Here is a 21,224-nt window from a genome sequence, read left to right as displayed (position 1 = left end):
TTTTGTGTACTGTTAAAGTCTGTATTACCAGAGCAACCGTCCATCCACTACTATTTGTAAAAGTTTGCACTTTACAATGCGATCCAATTATTTTAGTGACGATAGACACACCTGCGCTCCCTTGTCAGTGTTCTCAGCATACCTGAAACATCTGCCTCGGAGCACAACGTCACATTTCTGTCCTATCCACGCAATTACTTGGTTTTGAAGTGCATATTTATCCAATGTGTCATAGGACCCAACACAATGAATATCTAACCTACCTGAACTAAATGTATTAATATTTTTTTTTTGGACAGAAGAATTGATAGAAGTATCGTAGGGTGTCACCTCTCAACAATGACACACAGGGGTTGTCAGCAACCCTACATAAAACCCCCTTGCAAGTCATCCTCCAGCAGATATTGATTTGTGGCCGATGTTTCTGGATATATCAACTAATATCGAAGGGCAATAATAAGAGACATCATGAAGACCTTAAAGCTTTGTTTTCTACTTCTGTTCCTTGCAGCATTTTCTGGCCGTTCGGGTAAGCCAAATTTGGATGAAAATCCTCAAATTTTAATTACAAGTTTAATATTTTTTACAGTTTCTGGGCTACACTTATCGGAATGTTTGTGCATTTTATGACCCTATGAGAATATTTTGTTTTATGTAAACTTGCAAAAGTTTTATAACTTGCTGACTCTTTTATTGAATGCCGTAAATGCTTAGATGAATCCAATAATTATCTTGTTATAATGGTGGAGACATCATTATTACACGCAAAAATAACAGAACGGCTAAGAGGGTATAATTATATAGTCACAGTATGAGGAAACCATGCAATGCACGATCATCCTGCTTAGATTATATAGCTCCAAGACATTACATACTATATATTATTACTGGCGGTTTTATAATTATTATTAGTGGTACTAGTATTATTTTTATTAGTAGATTTAGTATTGGTTAAATTGCTAGTAATAAGTTATATTGATGTAATGTCTAACTATATACCGGTAGTTAATCTCTTATTACTATTATTATTTGTTACAGTAGTAGTAATAGAAAAACTGTTGTTGTTGTTGTTGTAGTATAATTTGTCATTAAGCTTTAGTTTTTATTATATTGTCTTTTGTTTATTACAAGCTTTGATTGATATTAATAGTTACTATTTTAGTAGTAGTAAAAAATATTACTTTTATCTTCTTATTTGTATGAAGTGAAACTTCCTGTTATCGTTATTAATAGCGTTAGAAACAATTTTACCTGAATTATTTTGTTATTATTGCTTTCTTTTATTATAAGGTTGTTATATTTATCACTATACTATACTATATATTATATTATAATAATTAGTAATACTATTGTTTTTACCGTTATATTCTTATCGTCATTAAGCTATGACTATTTTTATGGCGGATTTTTGTTGTTACTTATATACTACTACTACTACTACTACTAATAATAATAACAATAACAATCATCATTTTTATTACTATTGTTATTAGTGTATGAAGTATGTTATAACAATATGATGATAGCATTGAAGCAACAAGTAACAATATTACGTTTAACACTATTCATTTTAATAATTGCCACCTGTTTAAGAATAATATCATAATGATTGCTGTCACGATTACGGATATAAGTAGCAGCAGTATGATTTAAAGAGTGACATCTCCCTAATCCACCCTTTTCATACTATGGAAACTGTCAAATCTCTTATCGTTGCTCTGATTCAGTCCCGTCCTTATTAGCATAACTCACTAATCTCCAAACTCTCCACTCTCTAAAACATCATGAATGAAACCGACAAGCTAATCTTCTGTCCAGCTGCTACACCGGTTCCTCCTCCCAGTGCCAGTCATTACACTGGCTACTAGGGTTGAGCGACTTTTACTTTTATAGGATCGGGTCGGGTTTCACGAAACCCGACTTTTTAAAAAGTCAGGTCGAGTGAAATCGGCCGATCCTATAAAAAAGTCGGGGTCGGCCGAAACACGAAACCCAATGCAGTGCATTGGGTTTCCAATGGTTCCCAGGGTCTGAAGGAGAGGAAACTATTAGGTATATACTCACCCTCGGACGCGCCCTGCTTCTTTCCGGCAGCCTTCCTTCCTAAGAATCAGCGCTTGAAGGACCTTCGGTGACGTCGCGGCTTGTGATTGGTCGCGCGAGCAGTCACATGGGCGGTCGCGCGACCAATCACAAGCCGCGACGTCATCTAAGGCCCTTCATGCGCTGATTCCAAGGAAGGAAGGTTGCCGCTTAGTACCAGGGCGCGTCAGAGAGTGAGTATAGCAATATTTTTTATTTTAATTCTTTATTTTACACTTAAATATGGATTCCGATACCGATTTCCGATATTGCAAACATATCGGAACTCGGTATTGGAATTCCGATACCAGATTCAGAAGATCGCCGACTTCATGGCCGACCCCACACAGGGGTCGGGTCGGGTTTCATGAAACCCGACTTTGCCAAAAGTCGGCGACTTCTGAAAATGGCTGACCCGTTTCGCTCAACCCTACTGGCTACTCCTCCTCTATACTATACTGTAAACAAATCATTCTCATCCCTAAAATCTCTCAAGGCTGCCACACATCACCCTTCATCTCCTGCTACTACCTTACTCATGCTGCATGTTCTGCTAATAATATTAGACTAGCATCCTGTATAAGTGTCCCAGTTTTAGATGAGAACATGATATCAAGCTAATCAGGAGTGATTGTTATATTAGTTGGGTAAATTTGTGGGTATTTCCTTCATGGTCATAGTCAGGAAGTCATATTTTATGATTTCCAGGGTGACAGTTTCTACCAGGAGTAGTGATAAAACCTTTCTACCTTGATATTAACATGAAACTTTCGGATATTGAAAATGAGGATGAAAACCCCCCAAAATCTTATATTGCTGAATACTGAAATTTTGACCTTGTCTCCAAGGTGCCAAGACAACTAATGTAAAGAAATATATGTATTTTACCTTTTCCATCTTCTTCTTCTGTCATGCAGACAGGTCACTGCAGTAAGTCAGGCGTTGTTCCATCCTTCTGACCCTTGCAAAAAAAAAAGGGACCCGAAATCCCTGTTCTTGGGGATTAGAATTAGGATTAGATTACTTTTCCATAGACATGAATGAGAGCAGCAGAATTAGTACCACTTTTCAGTTTTCAACAAGTTCCTTCATTTCCTTTAGATATTCTGTGTCATATCTCTCTGCAAAGAGCAAAGATTTTAGATCCCTTGTTTTCAGCAACGGTTGGGTTCCACTTGGTCAGACTCGCACTCAATTTTCACCTGTGAGAATAATATATATATTTGGATCTAAAAAGGAATCTTAACAAACTGCTATGCTCGCCTTAATCCCATGCTTACAGTTATGTATTTCTTTTTTCTTCTGTATGAGGTTTAAGCTCTGGATATTTAACAAGCTGTTTTCTTTCTCTGTCTATCACCTGCTCATTGCGCAGAACAAAAAATTCTCCCAGTTACATTCGGATGAACATCACAGCCACACCTGTGCTATCTTGCCAATTTTACATTTGTCTCACTGCCACACCCGGTGCTTCAGTCATAGGTGAATTACTACTTCTGTTCACAAAAAATAAGACAGACTGCAGTCAGATTCAATTATGAATGTGGGGAAATTTGATACAAAATGAATAAAAGAAGACATATTTCACAAATTGACTCTCTTATATTGTTGACATATATGATGTCTTCATTGTTTTCTTTTAATATGTTACAATATTTTACTAATTCTATGTTTTTTCCTTCTCAGTCAGTACAACTACGACTATCGAATCAACGGCAACTACTACAGCAACTATTGCCTCCAGTTTTTCAACTGCTCCAGCATTAACCGCTACCCCGCAAACATCCACTAGTACACCAACCACTGTTGTAACAACCACTACTTCAGCTAGTTCTTCTGCAAGTACAACCTCACCAACAAGTACTGATACAACTGCTTCAACAACAACTATTACTACTCAATCTTCAACTGCAACTTCAACCACAGGTGTAACAACCCCTACAACAGCTGGTTCTTCAACAAGTACCACCACACCAATAAGTACTGATACAACTGCTTCAACAACAACCATTACTACTCATCCTTCAACCACTGTGTCAACAACCACTACTTCAGCTAGTTCTTCAGCAAGTACAACCACACCAACAACTACTGATACAACTGCTTCAACAACTATTACTACTCAACCTTCAACTGCAACATCAACCACAGGTGTAACAACCCCTACAACAGTTGGTTCTTCAACAAGTACCACCACACCAATAAGTACTGTTACAACTGCTTCTACAACAACCATTACTACTCATCCTTCAACCACTGTGTCAACAACCACTACTTCAGCTAGTTCTTCAGCAAGTGCAACCACACCAACAACTACTGGTACAACTGCTTCAACAACTATTACAACTCAACCTTCAACTGCAACATCAACCACAGGTGTAACAACCCCTACAACAGTTGGTTCTTCAACAAGTACCACCACACCAATAAGTACTGGTACAACTGCTTCTGCAACAACCATTGCTACTCAACATTTAAGCACTGTGTCAACAACCACTACTTCAACTAGTTCTTCAGCAAGTACAACCACACCAACAAGTACTGATACAACTGCTTCAACAACTATTACTACTCAACCTTCAACTGCAACATCAACCACAGGTGTAACAACCCCTACAACAGTTGGTTCTTCAACAAGTACCACCACACCAATAAGTACTGATACAACTGCTTCTACAACAACCATTACTACTCAACCTTCAAGCACTGTGTCAACAACCACTACTTCAACTAGTTCTTCAGCAAGTACAACCACACCAACAACTACTGATACAACTGCTTCAACAGCAACTATTACTACTCAACCTTCAACTGCAACATCAACCACAGGTGTAACAACCCCTTCAACAGTTGGTTCTTCAACAAGTACCACCACACCAATAAGTACTGGTACAACTGCTTCTACAACAACCATTACTACTCAACCTTCAAGCACTGTGTCAACAACCACTACTTCAACTAGTTCTTCAGCAAGTACAACCACACCAGCAAGTACTGATACAACTGCTTCAACAACTATTACTACTCAACCTTCAACCCCAACATCATCCACAAGCGTAACAACCCCTACTTCAGTTGGGTCTTCAATAAGTACCACAACACCAAAAAGTACTGGTTCAACTGCTTTAACAAACGTTACTACTCAACCTTCAATCACTGTGTCAACAACCACTACTTCAGCTAGTTCTTCAGCAAGTGCAACAGCACCAACAAATACTGGTACAACTGCATCATCGACAACTCTTTCTACTCAACCTTCAACTGCAACATCAACCACAGGTGTAACAACCCCTACAACAGTTGGTTCTTCAACAAGTACCACCACACCAGGAAGTACTATTTCAAATGCTTCCGCAGCAATCATTGCAGCTCAACCTACAATCACAGCATCAAGCACTGGTATAATATCCCCTACTTCACATGTTTCCTCAGCAACTACCAATATGCCAACAAGTACTGACACAAGTACTTCAACAACCAATACTTCAACTCAATCTTCAACCACTGTATCAACAATTGCTGTGACAACACCAACCACATCTAATTCTTCATCAAGTTCAACTGCTTCAACATCTTTAATAACTTCCACTCAAACAGCAACTAGTTCAACCACACTAACAAGTGGTGGATCAACTACTTCAAACTCTATTACAACTCCGCTTAATACTAGTGAATCTACAGCCACATCATCAAGCACTGATTCAACTCCTGCTTCAACTAGTTCATCATCTAGTACAAGTTTAACTTCTTCAACATCCATTTCTATTCAACCTATTTCTGGTGGGTCTGCAAATGCCACATCTACCACGCTACCCATTTTAACGGCTTCCACAACCATATTATCCTCTGCATCAGCAATACCAATTACTAGTACAACTGGTCCCAGTGCATCTAGCACATCACTTTCTTCAGCACCCTCAACTGGTACAGATACAACGCCAAATATAGTATCAACAGTATCAACCAGTAGTTCTTCTATAGAAACAAGTAATGGTACCACTGCCACTACAGCATCAACCGCAACTGATACAACCAGCAGCACCTTGTCTACATCAAGTGTCACCAATAATATTAGCACAACTGGAACAACCACCATTTCTACTGGTAATGTAATTAGTACTAGTACTGTCAATACAGGGACTACCACAAATACCAGTTCTCCAGGATCTGCTACAACTGTGACCACAATGGGTGCTACCACTTTGTCTGGATCCACTCTCCCTGTTACTATGACAAGTACTACAACCACAGTCTCCACAATTAATGGAAATACTGTCTCTGGCACTACTGACTCCACGTTAAGTGGGAACACCGTTACTACATCTTCTACAGTCCCCGGTACGAATACTAACAGCAGTATTTCAACCATATCAGGCCAAAGTACTACAAGCAAGGGTATTTCACCAGATTCTGCTACTACTACAGCAAATATCAACACCATGTCTGGATCCAGTACTTCCATAACTCCTACGGGAAGCTCTACAATCACAGCCCTTACTGCTTCTACCACTGTGCCATCTAATATAGCTCCAAATGGCAACACAAGCACCAATAGTGGTACTACTGTGACATCAGGATCAACTGGGTCAAGCTCAACAGTGAATACGTCTTCAGCCTCAATTTCCAATCCTGGATCCAACACAGCCTCAAGCTCTTCTACAACAGTCAAGAGTAAGTTGCCAAAAGTAATGTATGTGCATATAGCATAAAAAATCAATTTAATTGCAAACTCTATAGTCAGCAAATTAAGCAATGTCTTCATTGTTAAAGTATTTTAAAATATGCATTTATTTAATTTCCATAGCAACCAATAAAGGCTCATCAACTCAAAGTAGTATCATTTCAACCCAAACAACCTCAGACCAATCTGCAAGTAAGTCTTTAGTATGTAAAAAAATGTCTTTGATATATTTGATTTCAGTTCCAGTATTTGGATGTAAATCTGTCGAAGAGAAATAACGGTGGTCTACGATACTGCCGATATGTGCAAGCTTCCTGTATGAATGTTGCAGGATGGGTGTGCTTTACAATAGTTAAAACTAACAGAAGCTAATTGACAACGAAATTACATAGATCATTATAGCCTCTAAGAAGTGATGGAGGACATCATCCTCTTCTAAGTGACTGAGCATCCGCATAAAGCACAGAGGCTACTCCTTCAGCAGTATAATAGAGAAGACATTGTAGTATCCCTCCCCCTCGAATCGTAACATGATGACTCAGTCCATTCTGTCCCAATCTGTTCGGCAAAGCTGACATGTGAGCGGCCGAGAACATGAAGCGTCAGCCTACTGTGAATTTTCTAGTGGTCAAACACAATTCTCTATCTTTATATAGAATTGGCATACTGACTTTCTCATATACAAAGTTGCATTACAAAATGTTTTTTTGCTTTGTAGTTCCATACTGGGGAATTATTCTTCTTGGACTGGCAGCCGTATTGGGTGCAGCCCTTATTGCGTGTCTATTGTGTGGGGTAAGTATCGCTTTATGTGTTAAAGGTGTTTTCTATGTATTGAAGGGGTGTGACATGGGGGATATGACCACCAAGACTCTTACCATTACTAGAATTGGGGGAGTTTAATTGTATGAAGTTGTGGCTGACCATGTGCTCTTACTGCATACAGTTCTTTAGGTGATCAAAACTATCAATTTCAGTATCACACAGTATAGTGCACATTCTTGTTTTTGCCTGTTTATATCTTGGAACCCCAATTCTAGTGATCATGAGAATGCCAACAGTTGGACACTCTATGATAATTTTACACTTGACGTTACAATATATACTTTCAGATTTTACATGCAGTTATTCTTTTTCCTGCAGATATTTGCAAGTTGCCGCGCTTCTTCTGCCTATGCTGTAGGTAGTTACCCCAACTACTTCACTCATTACGGTTGGGTAAATTCTGCTAGACCATCTTTAGCGACAGATGCCGAAAAAGGACTAGAGTTAACGGAACATCAGAGAAGACCATCAGCCTCAAGAGGAAACCATTACCAAGAACATCGCCAATCCCAGAAAGGGCAGCATCACAAGTAACATGCTGGCGTAAACGCAAAGTCATGGACCTGGACAGTCAAAAAGTTGTCATGGACGAAGTTTTTAGCATTGTGATGCATACGTGGAACAATAAGATAATGCATACCATAAACAGTATTTTGTTTTAGTGGAAGATTTCTAGGACAGCTATATTTGCATGCAATGTATAGATGGCAGTGTAAGGTCAAGAGCGGAAAGGTTCCACAGGCCAAAAAGAGCAAGAGTTCAAGAGAACTCCTTTATCATCAATGGTTTACATTTTACTCTTTTTTGGGATGCATTCCTCTTCCAATCCTATGCATCAGGCTTTCAAGTATTTTTGAATGTTTCTACCACTAGGTTGTTCTGTGTAAGATAATTCGCTGCCATTGGGCCATGCATTAAGTTATGAGTTGGTAGGTATCATGTGCCCAAGTAACATCTGAATGAGACGAGAACTGGGACCTTGCTGTATATGAATAGAAGGAATATCAATTATTATGAAAATGGCGCAGACTGCTTTCATAAAAAATAAGAAGACAAAGATGTTTATACCTTGGGCATTTGCCCTACTTAGTTCCTGTTCTGACACTACCCGATACCCATGGCTTTGTGCTTCTGGTACCTGTTTTAGACACACCAGGAATGGCAAGAAAGGCCTACTTGGTAGAGATAAGGAAATTGGTGTGAAGCAAGTCAAATTCACTTCAAATTTCTTATACAAAATTGGAGTCTCCAGATTCAGATTCATATGTGATCTGATTCACTCAAATTCAGCAAAATGGTGGCTGGCCACCAATGCTGAATTATTTTTAGGGCAATGAAGAGGTAAAAAATAATGAATGTAATACTCACCATTCCCCGGCCATCACCTATCCCACCGTTCAGATCCTTCTGGCTCTTATCACTCTTATCTAGTGCTGGCAAGACCTCATAATGTAAAGAGTCTAACGTCCCAAAGTGGTTTACATGATAGAGTTGTGTGGGGCCTAGTCTGGTCACCTCTAGTCTTCCAGACTCCTCAGTTCTTCGAGCGCTGACGAGACCTTCCAACATCTTGCTATTGTTGGGCACCACAAAGCATGATGTTGTGTGAGACTTAGTCAAGTAATGAAGCAGTGACAAGATTTTATGCGACATCATGATGTTTTGAGTCCTTATTATGTCTTGAGACATCAATGAGACAGGAAGAGTGACCGGAACCGGGTAAAGCTGCATGATGGGACAGAGGTGTTACATTTATGTTTTTAAACCTATATTTATTAGAATTTGTGTACTGGAGAGATCACAGAGCGTAATAAGCATCTTTAAGTGCCAAATTCGATTCACATCAAATAAATTAGGTTTGATTAAATTTCACAACCTAATTCGAACAACACAAGCAAATACGAATTTCATCAGATTCACCCATCTCCACTTTCTAGCCAATCACTGACTGAGGCGGGTCACTGCTTCCACATAAGTATTACAAAAAGCAAATAAGCAAATAATAGATGGGGGACCCTGTATTTGCATCAAAGGCCTGAAACTTCAAGTTACGCCTCTGTTAATTGCCGCAATTTTAGCTGCACCACTAATAATATTTTGGAATGGGATTTATAGGTTTTGCTTATTGTATTGTACATTTGTATATATAGTAATTTATATTTATTAAATTTGCTGTTTTATATTTTATGTGCACACAGATATAAAGTTGGCTTAAGCATTATTTGTTGGTGTTTTTGTCATCATTTTATTCATGAATTTATAAAACATTTAATAAATTATTGATCTTTCGTTTATCAGAATGTCTCATCATACACTAGTATAAAGTACAGAAAGAATTAAAATAAATCATATGAAAGTTCTGAGTTGGATGGAGCCACTATGCGCCACTAATTGTAGACCACGGGTCCGACATTATACTCTATATCGATTTGCTTTTTATTTTTTTCATAAGGCATATGGAAATTTTTTTGTTCTGGAAGGAGCCAAAGTTACTATGAGATGACATATGATTATTTAAGATGTGATTCATTTAAGTGTCACCGTTTAGTCAGAGATTTAAGGATTAGAGGAAACATGCATCTCAACATGAGTTCAATGCTGTAGACATAGATTTACCTCCTCTTTGTAAAGCTCCTTATACGTAAAGACTTTCCCTCTCTCTTTTTCTAAATCAATTTCTTAAAGAGCAGGCGTTTTTTTTTTCTTATTTTGATCCATTGTTGCCTTAAAAAAATATAATTTTTTTTATTATTGATACCAATAAAGAATCGATTTTGAAGACTTGTGAGTGCCTTCGTTATCTTTTTCTCAAGATTTATGCAGATAGAAGACTTTTTTTCTGAGGAGCACCCAAAGTCTCATATCACAGCGGTATGTGTAAGAGTGACATCTAGCAACATATAATACATACCTCAATATAGTCTCGAAGATACCTTAATATTGGGGGCTGTGCCGCTCATTTTCTCTTTTCTTTGGACAATATTTTGTTGATCAACAATTTCGGTGTGCAGGGGTAGGAAAAACAAACAGAACAAAAAAAGGTGATACAAGTGACAAGCATATATTGAAAAATTCCAAAACATAAAAAATCAATAGGTATAAAATAAATAAATACATAAATAAATGAATAGCTGACAGGCATCCTAAACAAATATATACTCATACAGGTTGCAGAACAAACACCTATAGTGCTGGAAATACCATGTATAGGGGAGAAGTGTGGGATATGTAAAAAAGTACAATGGATAAGTATCATGGTATTGACCCACAAATAAATACAGCTGTGTGTACACTCAAATTGTGCTAATAAGGTGCTGAAGTGCATAAATACCAGATGAATGGATACAATTATATATAAATATATATAATAGGATTATTATTATAAATGAACATATGTTGTTAATGTTGGATATACCTGAATAAGAGGCAGCATGGAATGTCACGAGGATGTGCCCACCCTGACGCGCGTTTCGGTGTCTGCCTTCATCAGGGAGTGTCGTCATCCATGGAAGGGAGGTTTAAAAAGAAAAGGGTACAACGGCGGTCTATTTAAGCACCAGTCTTATATATGACCATAGACCGGACTATATGGCGCATAGAGGAGGCGCTTTTCCTGGATCTCAGCATAAAGAAACCCCCTCAACTTTCTATTAACCTCCCCTGATGATTTGAAAGATGAAACGCGTCCAAAGTATACTGGGGTATATCTGATGAGGGTAGCCTGGAAGTCATCCTCGTGGGGCATTGTATGGCAGTGAAACGTTCTACCCCCCTCCTTTGGACAACCAGCACCCATTGACAAGCTTGGAACAGAGACTTGGCTGATCTATGAACGTAACTGAGTGAGATTGTACCGTTTTTCATGATTAAGATATTTCCATGTATGAGATTGAAAATTGGTATATCAACAGGGATTATTGGAACATTGGTTTAATAATACTCATAGTGTTTGACGTATCACACTGCAATACTTTACTAGTGACAGCCAGATTGGGTACAAATATTGTCATCCTCTGCTGGTATACGAATAAGATGGTCGTTTTCATATGGGCTTATGGGATATAACTATGTACTCTTAAGGTACCTTCACACTGAACGATATCGCTAGCGATCCGTGACGTTGCAGCGTCCTGGATAGCGATATCGTTGTGTTTGACAGGCAGCAGCGATCAGGATCCTGCTGTGATGTCGTTGGTCGCTGCAGAAAGTCCAGCACTTTATTTCGTCGCTGGACTCCCGCAGACATCGCTGAATCGGCGTGTGTGACGCCGATTCAGCGATGTCTTCACTGGTAACCAGGGTAAACATTGGGTTACTAAGCGCAGGGCCGCGCTTAGTAACCCGATGTTTACCCTGGTTACCAGCGTAAAAGTAAAAAAAAACAAACACGACATACTTACATTCCGCTGTCTGTCCCCGGTGCTGTGCTTCTCTTCACTGGCTGTGAGCGCCGGCCAGCCGGAAAGCAGAGCACAGCGGTGACGTCACCGCTGTGCTTTCCGGCCGCTGTGCTCACAGTCAGTGCTGGAAAGCACAGCGCCAGGGACAGACAGCGGAAGGTAAGTATGTACTGTTTGTTTTTTTTACTTTTACGCTGGTAACCAGTGTAAACATCGGGTTACTAAGCGCGGCCCTGTGCTTAGTAACCCGATGTTTACCCTGGTTACCGGCATCGTTGGTCGCTGGAAAGCTGTCTGTGTGACAGCTCTCCAGCGACCAAACAGCGACGCTGCAGCGATCGACATCGTTGTCGGTATCACTGCAGCGTCGCTGAGTATGAAGGTACCTTAAGGGATTCCAACAGTTTCCACAGTGTAGATAAGAAAGGGGGTCAATCCCTTGTCCCCTTCTACACATATCTTGAGTCCTATGTTGATCCCTATCATTTAATATGTTTATATGTCTGTTGTGTTCGTTATCTCATTGAGACTAAGGATCTATTTTAAAAAGGATTATTAGCAGTTATATTTTAATGAGTATTGTATGCCAGCAAAATGTACCACAGATCACGTAATACTGTATGGATGAGGAATTGAATCCAGAAAAAAATTCTAAACTTTTTGGAAGTGTTAGATATCACAGAAATGTAACCAACAGCACATAATATTGTATTTGTGAGTAATGTAACCAAGAAAAATCTGTAAATGCTTTTAGATATCACATCAATGTACTCTCAATTCTAAATATTTTTCAATTTTTTTGATTGATAGATATCATAGTAATGTTCCCCAGATCACGAAATACTGTATGGGTGAGAAATTTAACCCAGCTACATTTTTTATACTCTTTTTTTTGAGTGTTATATATCACAACAATAAACCCCAGACCACGGGATACTGTACAGGTAAGAAATTTCACCTAATAAAATTTTTAAATGCTTTTTCTGGAGTGTTATATATCACAACAATGTACCTCACACCACAGAATACTGTATGGCTAAGAAAATTAACCCAGAAAAATGTCTAAATGCATTTTTAGAGAGATAGATATCACAGTAATGTATCCCAGATGAGGCAATACTGTATGGGTGAGAAATTTAACCCAGCAACATTTTTAAACTTTTTTTTTAAATGTTAGATATTACATAAATGTACCTCACACCATGAAAAACAGTATGGCTGAGAAATTTAACCTAGAATGTTTATTACCGCTTTTTTGGAGTGTTAGATATCGCATAAAAATGTACCCAAGAGCTCGGAATATTCTATGGGTAAGTAATTTAATCTAGAAAAAATTTTTAACAGTTTTTGGAGTGTTATATAACACCAAATTTACAAGAAAGCACGCTATACTCAATGGATCACGCAATATATATAAAAAATTCCCCCCCAAAATGCTGCAGCAACATATTTTGAAAGGTGCTGCACAGCCCTAATACCTGTCTACTGACTGGATTCTGTCACTGTCCCTGCTTCTGCAACTGTTTCTCCCTCTCTAGACTAAATGCAGTACAAGAGCAAAGCAAACTATTAAAGGGAACCTTTTCAAAAACCTGACCGGCACATCCAAACATAGATTAAGTGTGAACAGGTGCTGAACCTAGAGTCGCCAACTCGTATATAGTTAAGTAAATAAGGCAGCACACTGCAGCGCTAGAACATGCAAACTTGAAATACGAAATTTGAACTGCATTACTGCACTAGAAATATGAAAAATGAGAGCGTTTAGCGCATAAAAATGGCCAATTTTATGTGTACCTGGTAGCCCCTTTACGGCATCTCTCTTATACCAGGTCCTAAACTTGCCGTACCTCGCTGAGAATAAACATCTCCATCTGAATGGGTACATGTGAAACCTCTTCCTAGACAAAAATTCTCTCTTTCTGTGGAGGGGTATTGGACCTGCTGTAATTAAAACACCTGGTGGCTAGGAGGTGGAGTGCACGATCAGAAGGCTAAAGAATACATTTCAAAAACCTGACCGGCACATCCAAACATAGATTAAGTGTGAACAGGTGCTGAACCTAGAGTCGCCAACTCGTATATAGTTAAGTAAATAAGGCAGCACACTGCAGCACTAGAACATGCAAACTTGAAATACGAAATTTGAACTGCATTACTGCACTAGAAATATGAAAAATGAGAGCGTTTAGCGCATAAAAATGGCCAATTTTATGTGTACCTGGTAGCCCTTTTACGGCATCTCTCTTATACCAGGTCCTAAACTTGCCTTACCTCACTGAGAATAAACGTCTCCATCTGAATGGGTACATGTGAAACCTCTTCCTAGACTAAAATTCTCTCTTTCTGTGGAGGGGTATTGGACCTGCTGTAATTAAAACACCTGGTGGCTAGGAGGCGGAGTGCACGATCAGAAGGCTAAAGAATACATTTCAAAAACCTGACCGGCACATCCAAACATAGATTAAGTGTGAACAGGTGCTGAACCTAGAGTCGCCAACTCATATATAGTTAAGTAAATAAGGCAGCACACTGCAGCGCTAGAACATGCAAACTTGAAATACGAAATTTTAACTGCATTACTGCACTAGAAATATGAAAAATGAGAGCGTTTAGCGCATAAAAATGGCCAATTTTATGTGTACCTGGTAGCCCCTTTACGGCATTTCTCTTATACCAGGTCCTAAACTTGCCTTACCTCGCTGAGAATAAACGTCTCCATCTGAATGGGTACATGTGAAACCTCTTCCTAGACTAAAATTCTCTCTTTCTGTGGAGGGGTATTGGACCTGCTGTAATTAAAACACCTGGTGGCTAGGAGGCGGAGTGCACCTGTTCACACTTAATCTATGTTTGGATGTGCCGGTCAGGTTTTTGAAATGTATTCTTTAGCCTTCTGATCGAGCACTCCGCCTCCTAGCCACCAGGTATTTTAATTACAGCAGGTCCAATACCCCTCCACAGAAAGAGAGAATTTTAGTCTAGGAAGAGGTTTCACATGTACCCATTCAGATGGAGACATTTATTCTCAGCGAGGTAAGGCAAGTTTAGGACCTGGTATAAGAGAGATGCGGTAAAGGGGCTACCAGGTACACATAAAATTGGCCATTTTTATGCTCTAAATGCTCTCATTTTTCATATTTCTAGTGCAGTAATGCAGTTCAAATTTCGTATTTCAAGTTTGCATGTTCTAGCGCTGCAGTGTGCTGCCTTATTTACTTAACTATATATGAGTTGGCGACTCTAGGTTCAGCACCTATTCACACTTAATCTATGTTTGGATGTGCCGGTCAGGTTTTTGAAATGTATTCTTTAGCCTTCTGATCGTGCACTCCGCCTCCTAGCCACCAGGTGTTTAAATTACAGCAGGTCTAATACCCCTCCACAGAAAGAGAGAATTTTAGTCTAGGAAGAGGTTTCACATATACCCATTCAGATGGAGACGTTTATTCTCAGCGAGGTAAGGCAAGTTTAGGACCTGGTATAAGAGAGATGCCGTAAAGGGGCTACCAGATACACATAAAATTGGCCAATTTGTATGCGATAAATGCTCTCATTTTTCATATTTCTAGTGCAGTAATGCAGTCCAAATTTCGTATTTCAAGTTGCATGTTCTAGCGCTGCAGTGTGCTGCCTTATTTACTTAACTATATACGAGTTGGCGACTCTAGGTTCAGCACCTGTTCACACTTAATCTATGTTTGGATGTGCCGGTCAGGTTTTTGAAATGTATTCTTTAGCCTTCTGATCGTGCACTCCGCCTCCTAGCCACCAGGTGTTTTAATTACAGCAGGTCCAATACCCTCCACAGAAAGAGAGAATTTTAGTCTAGGAAGAGGTTTCACATGTACCCATTCAGATGGAGACGTTTATTCTCAGCGAGGTAAGGCAAGTTTAGGACCTGGTATAAGAGAGATGCGGTAAAGGGGCTACCAGGTACACATAAAATTGGCCATTTTTATGCGCTAAACGCTCTCATTTTTCATATTTCTAGTGCAGTAATGCAGTTAAAATTTCGTATTTCAAGTTTGCATGTTCTAGCGCTGCAGTGTGCTGCCTTATTTACTTAACTATATATGAGTTGGCGACTCTAGGTTCAGCACCTGTTCACACTTAATCTATGTTTGGATGTGCCGGTCAGGTTTTTGAAATGTATTCTTTAGCCTTCTGATCGTGCACTCCGCCTCCTAGCCACCAGGTGTTTTAATTACAGCAGGTCCAATACCCCTCCACAGAAAGAGAGAATTTTCGTCTAGGAAGAGGTTTCACATGTACCCATTCAGATGGAGACGTTTATTCTCAGCGAGGTACGGCAAGTTTAGGACCTGGTATAAGAGAGATGCCGTAAAGGGGCTACCAGGTACACATAAAATTGGCCATTTTTATGCGCTAAACGCTCTCATTTTTCATATTTCTAGTGCAGTAATGCAGTTAAAATTTCGTATTTCAAGTTTGCATGTTCTAGCGCTGCAGTGTGCTGCCTTATTTACTTAACTATATACGAGTTGGCGACTCTAGGTTCAGCACCTGTTCACACTTAATCTATGTTTGGATGTGCCGGTCAGGTTTTTGAAATGTATTCTTTAGCCTTCTGATCGTGCACTCCGCCTCCTAGCCACCAGGTGTTTTAATTACAGCAGGTCCAATACCCCTCCACAGAAAGAGAGAATTTTAGTCTAGGAAGAGGTTTCACATGTACCCGTTCAGATGGAGATGTTTATTCTCAGCGAGGTAAAGCAAGTTTAGGACCTGGTATAAGAGAGATGCCATAAAGGGGCTACCAGGTACACATAAAATTGGCCATTTTTATGCGCTAAACGCTCTCATTTTTCATATTTCTAGTGCAGTAATGCAGTTCAAATTTCGTATTTCAAGTTTGCATGTTCTAGCGCTGCAGTGTGCTGCCTTATTTACTTAACTATTAAAGGGAACCTGTCACCCCCAAAATCGACGATGAGCTAAGCCTACCAGCATCAGGGGCTTATCTACAGCATTCTGTAATGCTGTAGATAAGCCCCTGATGTATCCTGAAAGATAAGAAAAAGAGGTTAGAATATACTCACCCAGGGGCGGTCCGGTCTGATGGGCGTCGCGGTTCGGGGCCTCCCACTTTCTTATGATGACGTCCTCTTCTTGTCTTCATGCTGAAGCTCCGGCGCTGGCGTACTTTATCTCCCTGTTGAGGGCAGAGCAAAGTACTGCAGTGCACAGGTGCTGGGCCTCTCTGACCTTTCCTGGTGCCTGCGCACTGCAGTACTTTGCCATGCCCTCAAAAGGGCAGACAACGTACGCATGCGCCAGAGCGGCAGCGTGAAGACAAGAGGACATCATCGTAAGAAGCTAGGAGCCCCCGGATCGGACGCCGACGCCCATCGGACTGGACCGCAGCGGGACCGCCCCTTGGTGAGTATAATATCTCTTTTTCTCATCTTTCAGGATACATTACAGAATGCTGTAGATAAACCCCTGATGCTGGGTGGGGTGACAGGTTCCCTCTAACATTCAGAAGGGCTGTTAGTATGATGGCTCAGCTTCAGCACCAGGATCAACGCTACAGACATCTGATTCATTATACTGTGCACACAAGCCTAGAAAAGCACTCTCTCCCTTCAAGACAAGCTTTCAAAGAGCTGTGCAGTGAAATCAGTGTGCCAAGTCGGGTGGCTGCTCTTTTATAACCCCTGATGATGTCAGTCAATCACAGCAGTGCCACAACCAAGGAGGATACGGAATTACAGTGACTCACAGGCAATCCCCGCATGCTTATTGGCTGTGTAACAAGTGCTAAAGATGCAGGACGGGGATTTGAGTTTTACGTTGAGCACCACCCAACGTTCGCCAAGTAACGGGTGCAACTGAGCACCCAGATAATCGAGTGATATCAGAGAATCACCAAGCACGTTCGCTCATTGCTAGAGATACTACATCTTACTGAATATATAAATATATATAAATATTGAGCATAAAAACTGAGCAGTAGTAAGTGATAGTAAAAGGTGAGCACAAATAGTGTGCAATGATAAGTAAAATAGAGAAAATTAAAAAATAATGCAAAGAAAATATGAAAAAATAATGTGAAAAAAATGAAAAAAACTATATGTAAAAAAATATGAAGAAAAAGGGGTAGGTGGGTGGGTTGATGAAGTATAATAGTTGTGGAACACTTGTGGTACAGGTATAAATTTGAACCGAAATTAACACATCAGAGGAATAATGGGTGTGAATTAGTGTTGAGCATTCCGATACTGCAAGTATTGGGTATCGGCCGATATTTGCTGTATCGGAATTCCGATACCAAGTTCCGATATTTTTGTGATATCGGAAATCGGAATCGGCGTGTGCGGTGCGTGTGGTTCCCAGGGTCTGAAGGAGAGGAAACTCTCCTTCAGGCCCTGGGATCCATATTCATGTAAAAGATAAAGAATAAAAATAAAAAATATGGATATACTCACCCCTCCGACGAACCCTGGCTGTCACCGCTGCAAGCGTCTGCCTCTGTTCCTGAGAATGCTGAGAGTGAAGGACCTTCGATGACGTCGCGGTCACGTGATAATAAATAAAAAATATAAATATAAAGAAATAAAAATTCAAATAAAAGAATAATAATAAATGAGAGAATCATTAGTAATAATAAACAATACAAAATATAGAGAAATAAATATCGAAATAAACATAAGTTTGAATAAAGAAAAAATAGCAAATAAATAAAATAAGATATCTAAAAAAAATATATCAGGATATACATTTAGATGCACATATGCAAGTCATATAGCTGAATATACCACAGTCCATTATATCTGAGGTTATGCATGTCCAACAAATGGATGTCAATGGATATCCAGGCTAGATGGAATTGCTATAGGAGGAATCCAGGGATGGATATATCACTGATGCAAAAGATATCGGAATAGAGGAATACAAGAGGAGAAACAGCATTAGTAAATGTGTGACCGAAAATATTAAAAACAAGAGTACGAATAAAAAAATAACTTAAAACAAGTATAAATATAAAACGTTTTACAATAAATTAAAATACAGTAAAAGAATATAAATGAAATGTAAACTGTATCTAGGTGACTAAGTGGTGAGTGGAAGGGGACGCAGTTCATGTTTTCATTTAGACCATGGGGTTGTATGGTATTGAGGGTCCATGGTCATTTTGTTTTCCTTTGTGCCAAGATTAGGCTGACATTCCCTCTTAATATTGAAAGAATAATCCTACTGATTCCTCTCACTTTGAGTAAGGATGGATCACAATAGTGTTGGATTTTGAAGTGTTTTTCGGAATCGTTTTAAGTAGGGATACATTATTTTCTTTTTGAGATGCAATTGTTACATTGATATGTTCTTCTGTTACATCAACTTTAAATTGGCTGGTAGTCAGGTCAACATACATTTTTGAACAAGGATAGACAGCACTGTAGATACCATATTTTTCAGACAATAAGATGCGCTTCTTTCAATCATATTTGGGGGAGAATTAAGGGTGCGTCTTATAGAGCGAATGTACCTTACTAAGGATATGATGTCAAGAGTAGGACAATACTGCGGGCAATGCGGCAAGCACTAGGCTGGGAGAAGGGGGTGTTCGGAGGCAGGACTCTGCAGGCTGATTCTGCAAGTCCCCACTGGTAAGAGGGATGTTGTTCAGCCATGCAAGGTCTCCGTTGACATTTTCTGAAAGTCCAGAGCCCCCGTATTTCCATGGTTTTAATGCAGTGGACTTCGGGAAAATGGCCGCTGGAGGCGGTGCATGCGCTGATTGAGATCTGGTTACCAAGATTGCCGGTAGCCATTTTCCCGGGGTCCACTACATTGAAACTGTGGAAATGTGGGAGCTCTGGTCTTTCACAAAGTGTTGTTGGAGCCCTCACACGTCTGAGTACCGCTGAACACCATCGAACCCACCCTTCTACCAGCCTGGGATGGGACACGCAACATCACCCCACAGAGTCCCACCTCCAAACACCGCTGGTGACCCTGCTGCACGGCCATTGCCCCCCACCATTAAGCTGAATTCGTACTGTAAAATGGACCCCCATTTGACACATTCAATTTTTTCGCTTATTTTCCTCATGAGGGAAAATTATAGGTCTCGGAAAATGGTGACAACCCCCCAATTTTTTTTTTTTTTTTACAAACTTCTTATTTTTTTATCACCACTAAAAATGTTTCTAAAAAAATAGACATGTTGGTTGTTGTCGTAATCGTATTGATGAAGAGAATCATATTGGAAGGTCATTTTTATTTTAAAATGTCAGAATTGCGTTGTTTTCACAGTTTCTACCCACTTGTAATTTGTTTTCCATTATTTAGTACACTATGCGGTAAAATGAATGGTGTCAGTACAACTTGTCCAGCAAAAAACAGAAAAATAGTCATGGGTCTGGGAAGAAGGGAAGGAAAAAACAGGAACAGAAAAACAAAAATTGTCCACGGCTTGAAGGGGTTGTAAGCAAAGAAAGAGGAAAAAATATCTAACAAGGCAAATGCAAATAAAGAAGGTGGGAGAGACGAAAGGGGAAAAAATGTAATGCTTACCCTGAGATGTAAAATTATGTAAAATAATACATAGGCAAGAAATATATGTATACAAGTAAGTACCACAGTAAAAATAACAGGCAGGTATCAATACAGAAAGTTAATAGTGTTAAGGACTGGCGGAACGCACCAAGTATAGATGATATGAAACTAGGTGCGTTCGCAGTCCGAGGTCCACCGTGCAGGTAAAAACCCTGCTGCTAGTAAGACGGACTATATGGCGGTACTATAAGTATACACGCACGGGTTAACTTCACCCTGCGTGAAGGAAGCGATCCTGTTGTGTCACAGGACCGCAGTACCGCACACAGAGCGCGAGCAAGAAGTCAGCGAACACAACCCCAACACAGGATTGAAGTCCGATTAGACCACTTGCTGGCACAACACCGCAACTGGGTGTGTAAGGAAACTATTAAAATAGTATATAAAGGCACAAGAGTGCATGCAGTGCCGCACTGACGGACGCCACTAACCACCCAGGCTTGGGTAAGGAAAGCGCAGAGGAAGCGCACGGCGTCGTACAGGCGGTCACAGCAACTAGACGCTGTTATGTGTGTAACGTGCTGTTGGATAAGTCGGGCGCTAGATAGCAAACATACACCTTCCGCGAACAGTCATCCAATAGGGAGGGTATTTTAAAGAGCGACTTTCACTCACAACACACACACATATTATCAAGACAATACTACCGCATG

General features: G+C 39.8%; 1 protein-coding gene across 1 annotated transcript; it reads left to right on the top strand.

Moving 5' to 3' along the window:
* The first annotated feature begins 400 nt into the window (after positions 1 to 400).
* On the top strand, positions 401 to 9,873 carry LOC138661615 (mucin-2-like). Its single transcript, XM_069746439.1, has 5 exons — positions 401 to 529; positions 3,769 to 6,753; positions 6,887 to 6,955; positions 7,482 to 7,558; positions 7,907 to 9,873. Exons 1-5 carry the CDS (start codon positions 469 to 471, stop codon positions 8,120 to 8,122), a joined length of 3,408 nt encoding a protein of 1,135 aa, XP_069602540.1. The 5' UTR covers positions 401 to 468; the 3' UTR covers positions 8,123 to 9,873.
* The last annotated feature ends 11,351 nt before the right edge of the window (positions 9,874 to 21,224 follow it).

The sequence above is a fragment of the Ranitomeya imitator genome, chromosome 2 (genome assembly GCF_032444005.1).
Source record: "Ranitomeya imitator isolate aRanImi1 chromosome 2, aRanImi1.pri, whole genome shotgun sequence".
NCBI classification, from domain to species: Eukaryota; Metazoa; Chordata; class Amphibia; order Anura; family Dendrobatidae; genus Ranitomeya; species Ranitomeya imitator.
This window is presented reverse-complemented; position numbering and strand designations above follow the sequence as displayed.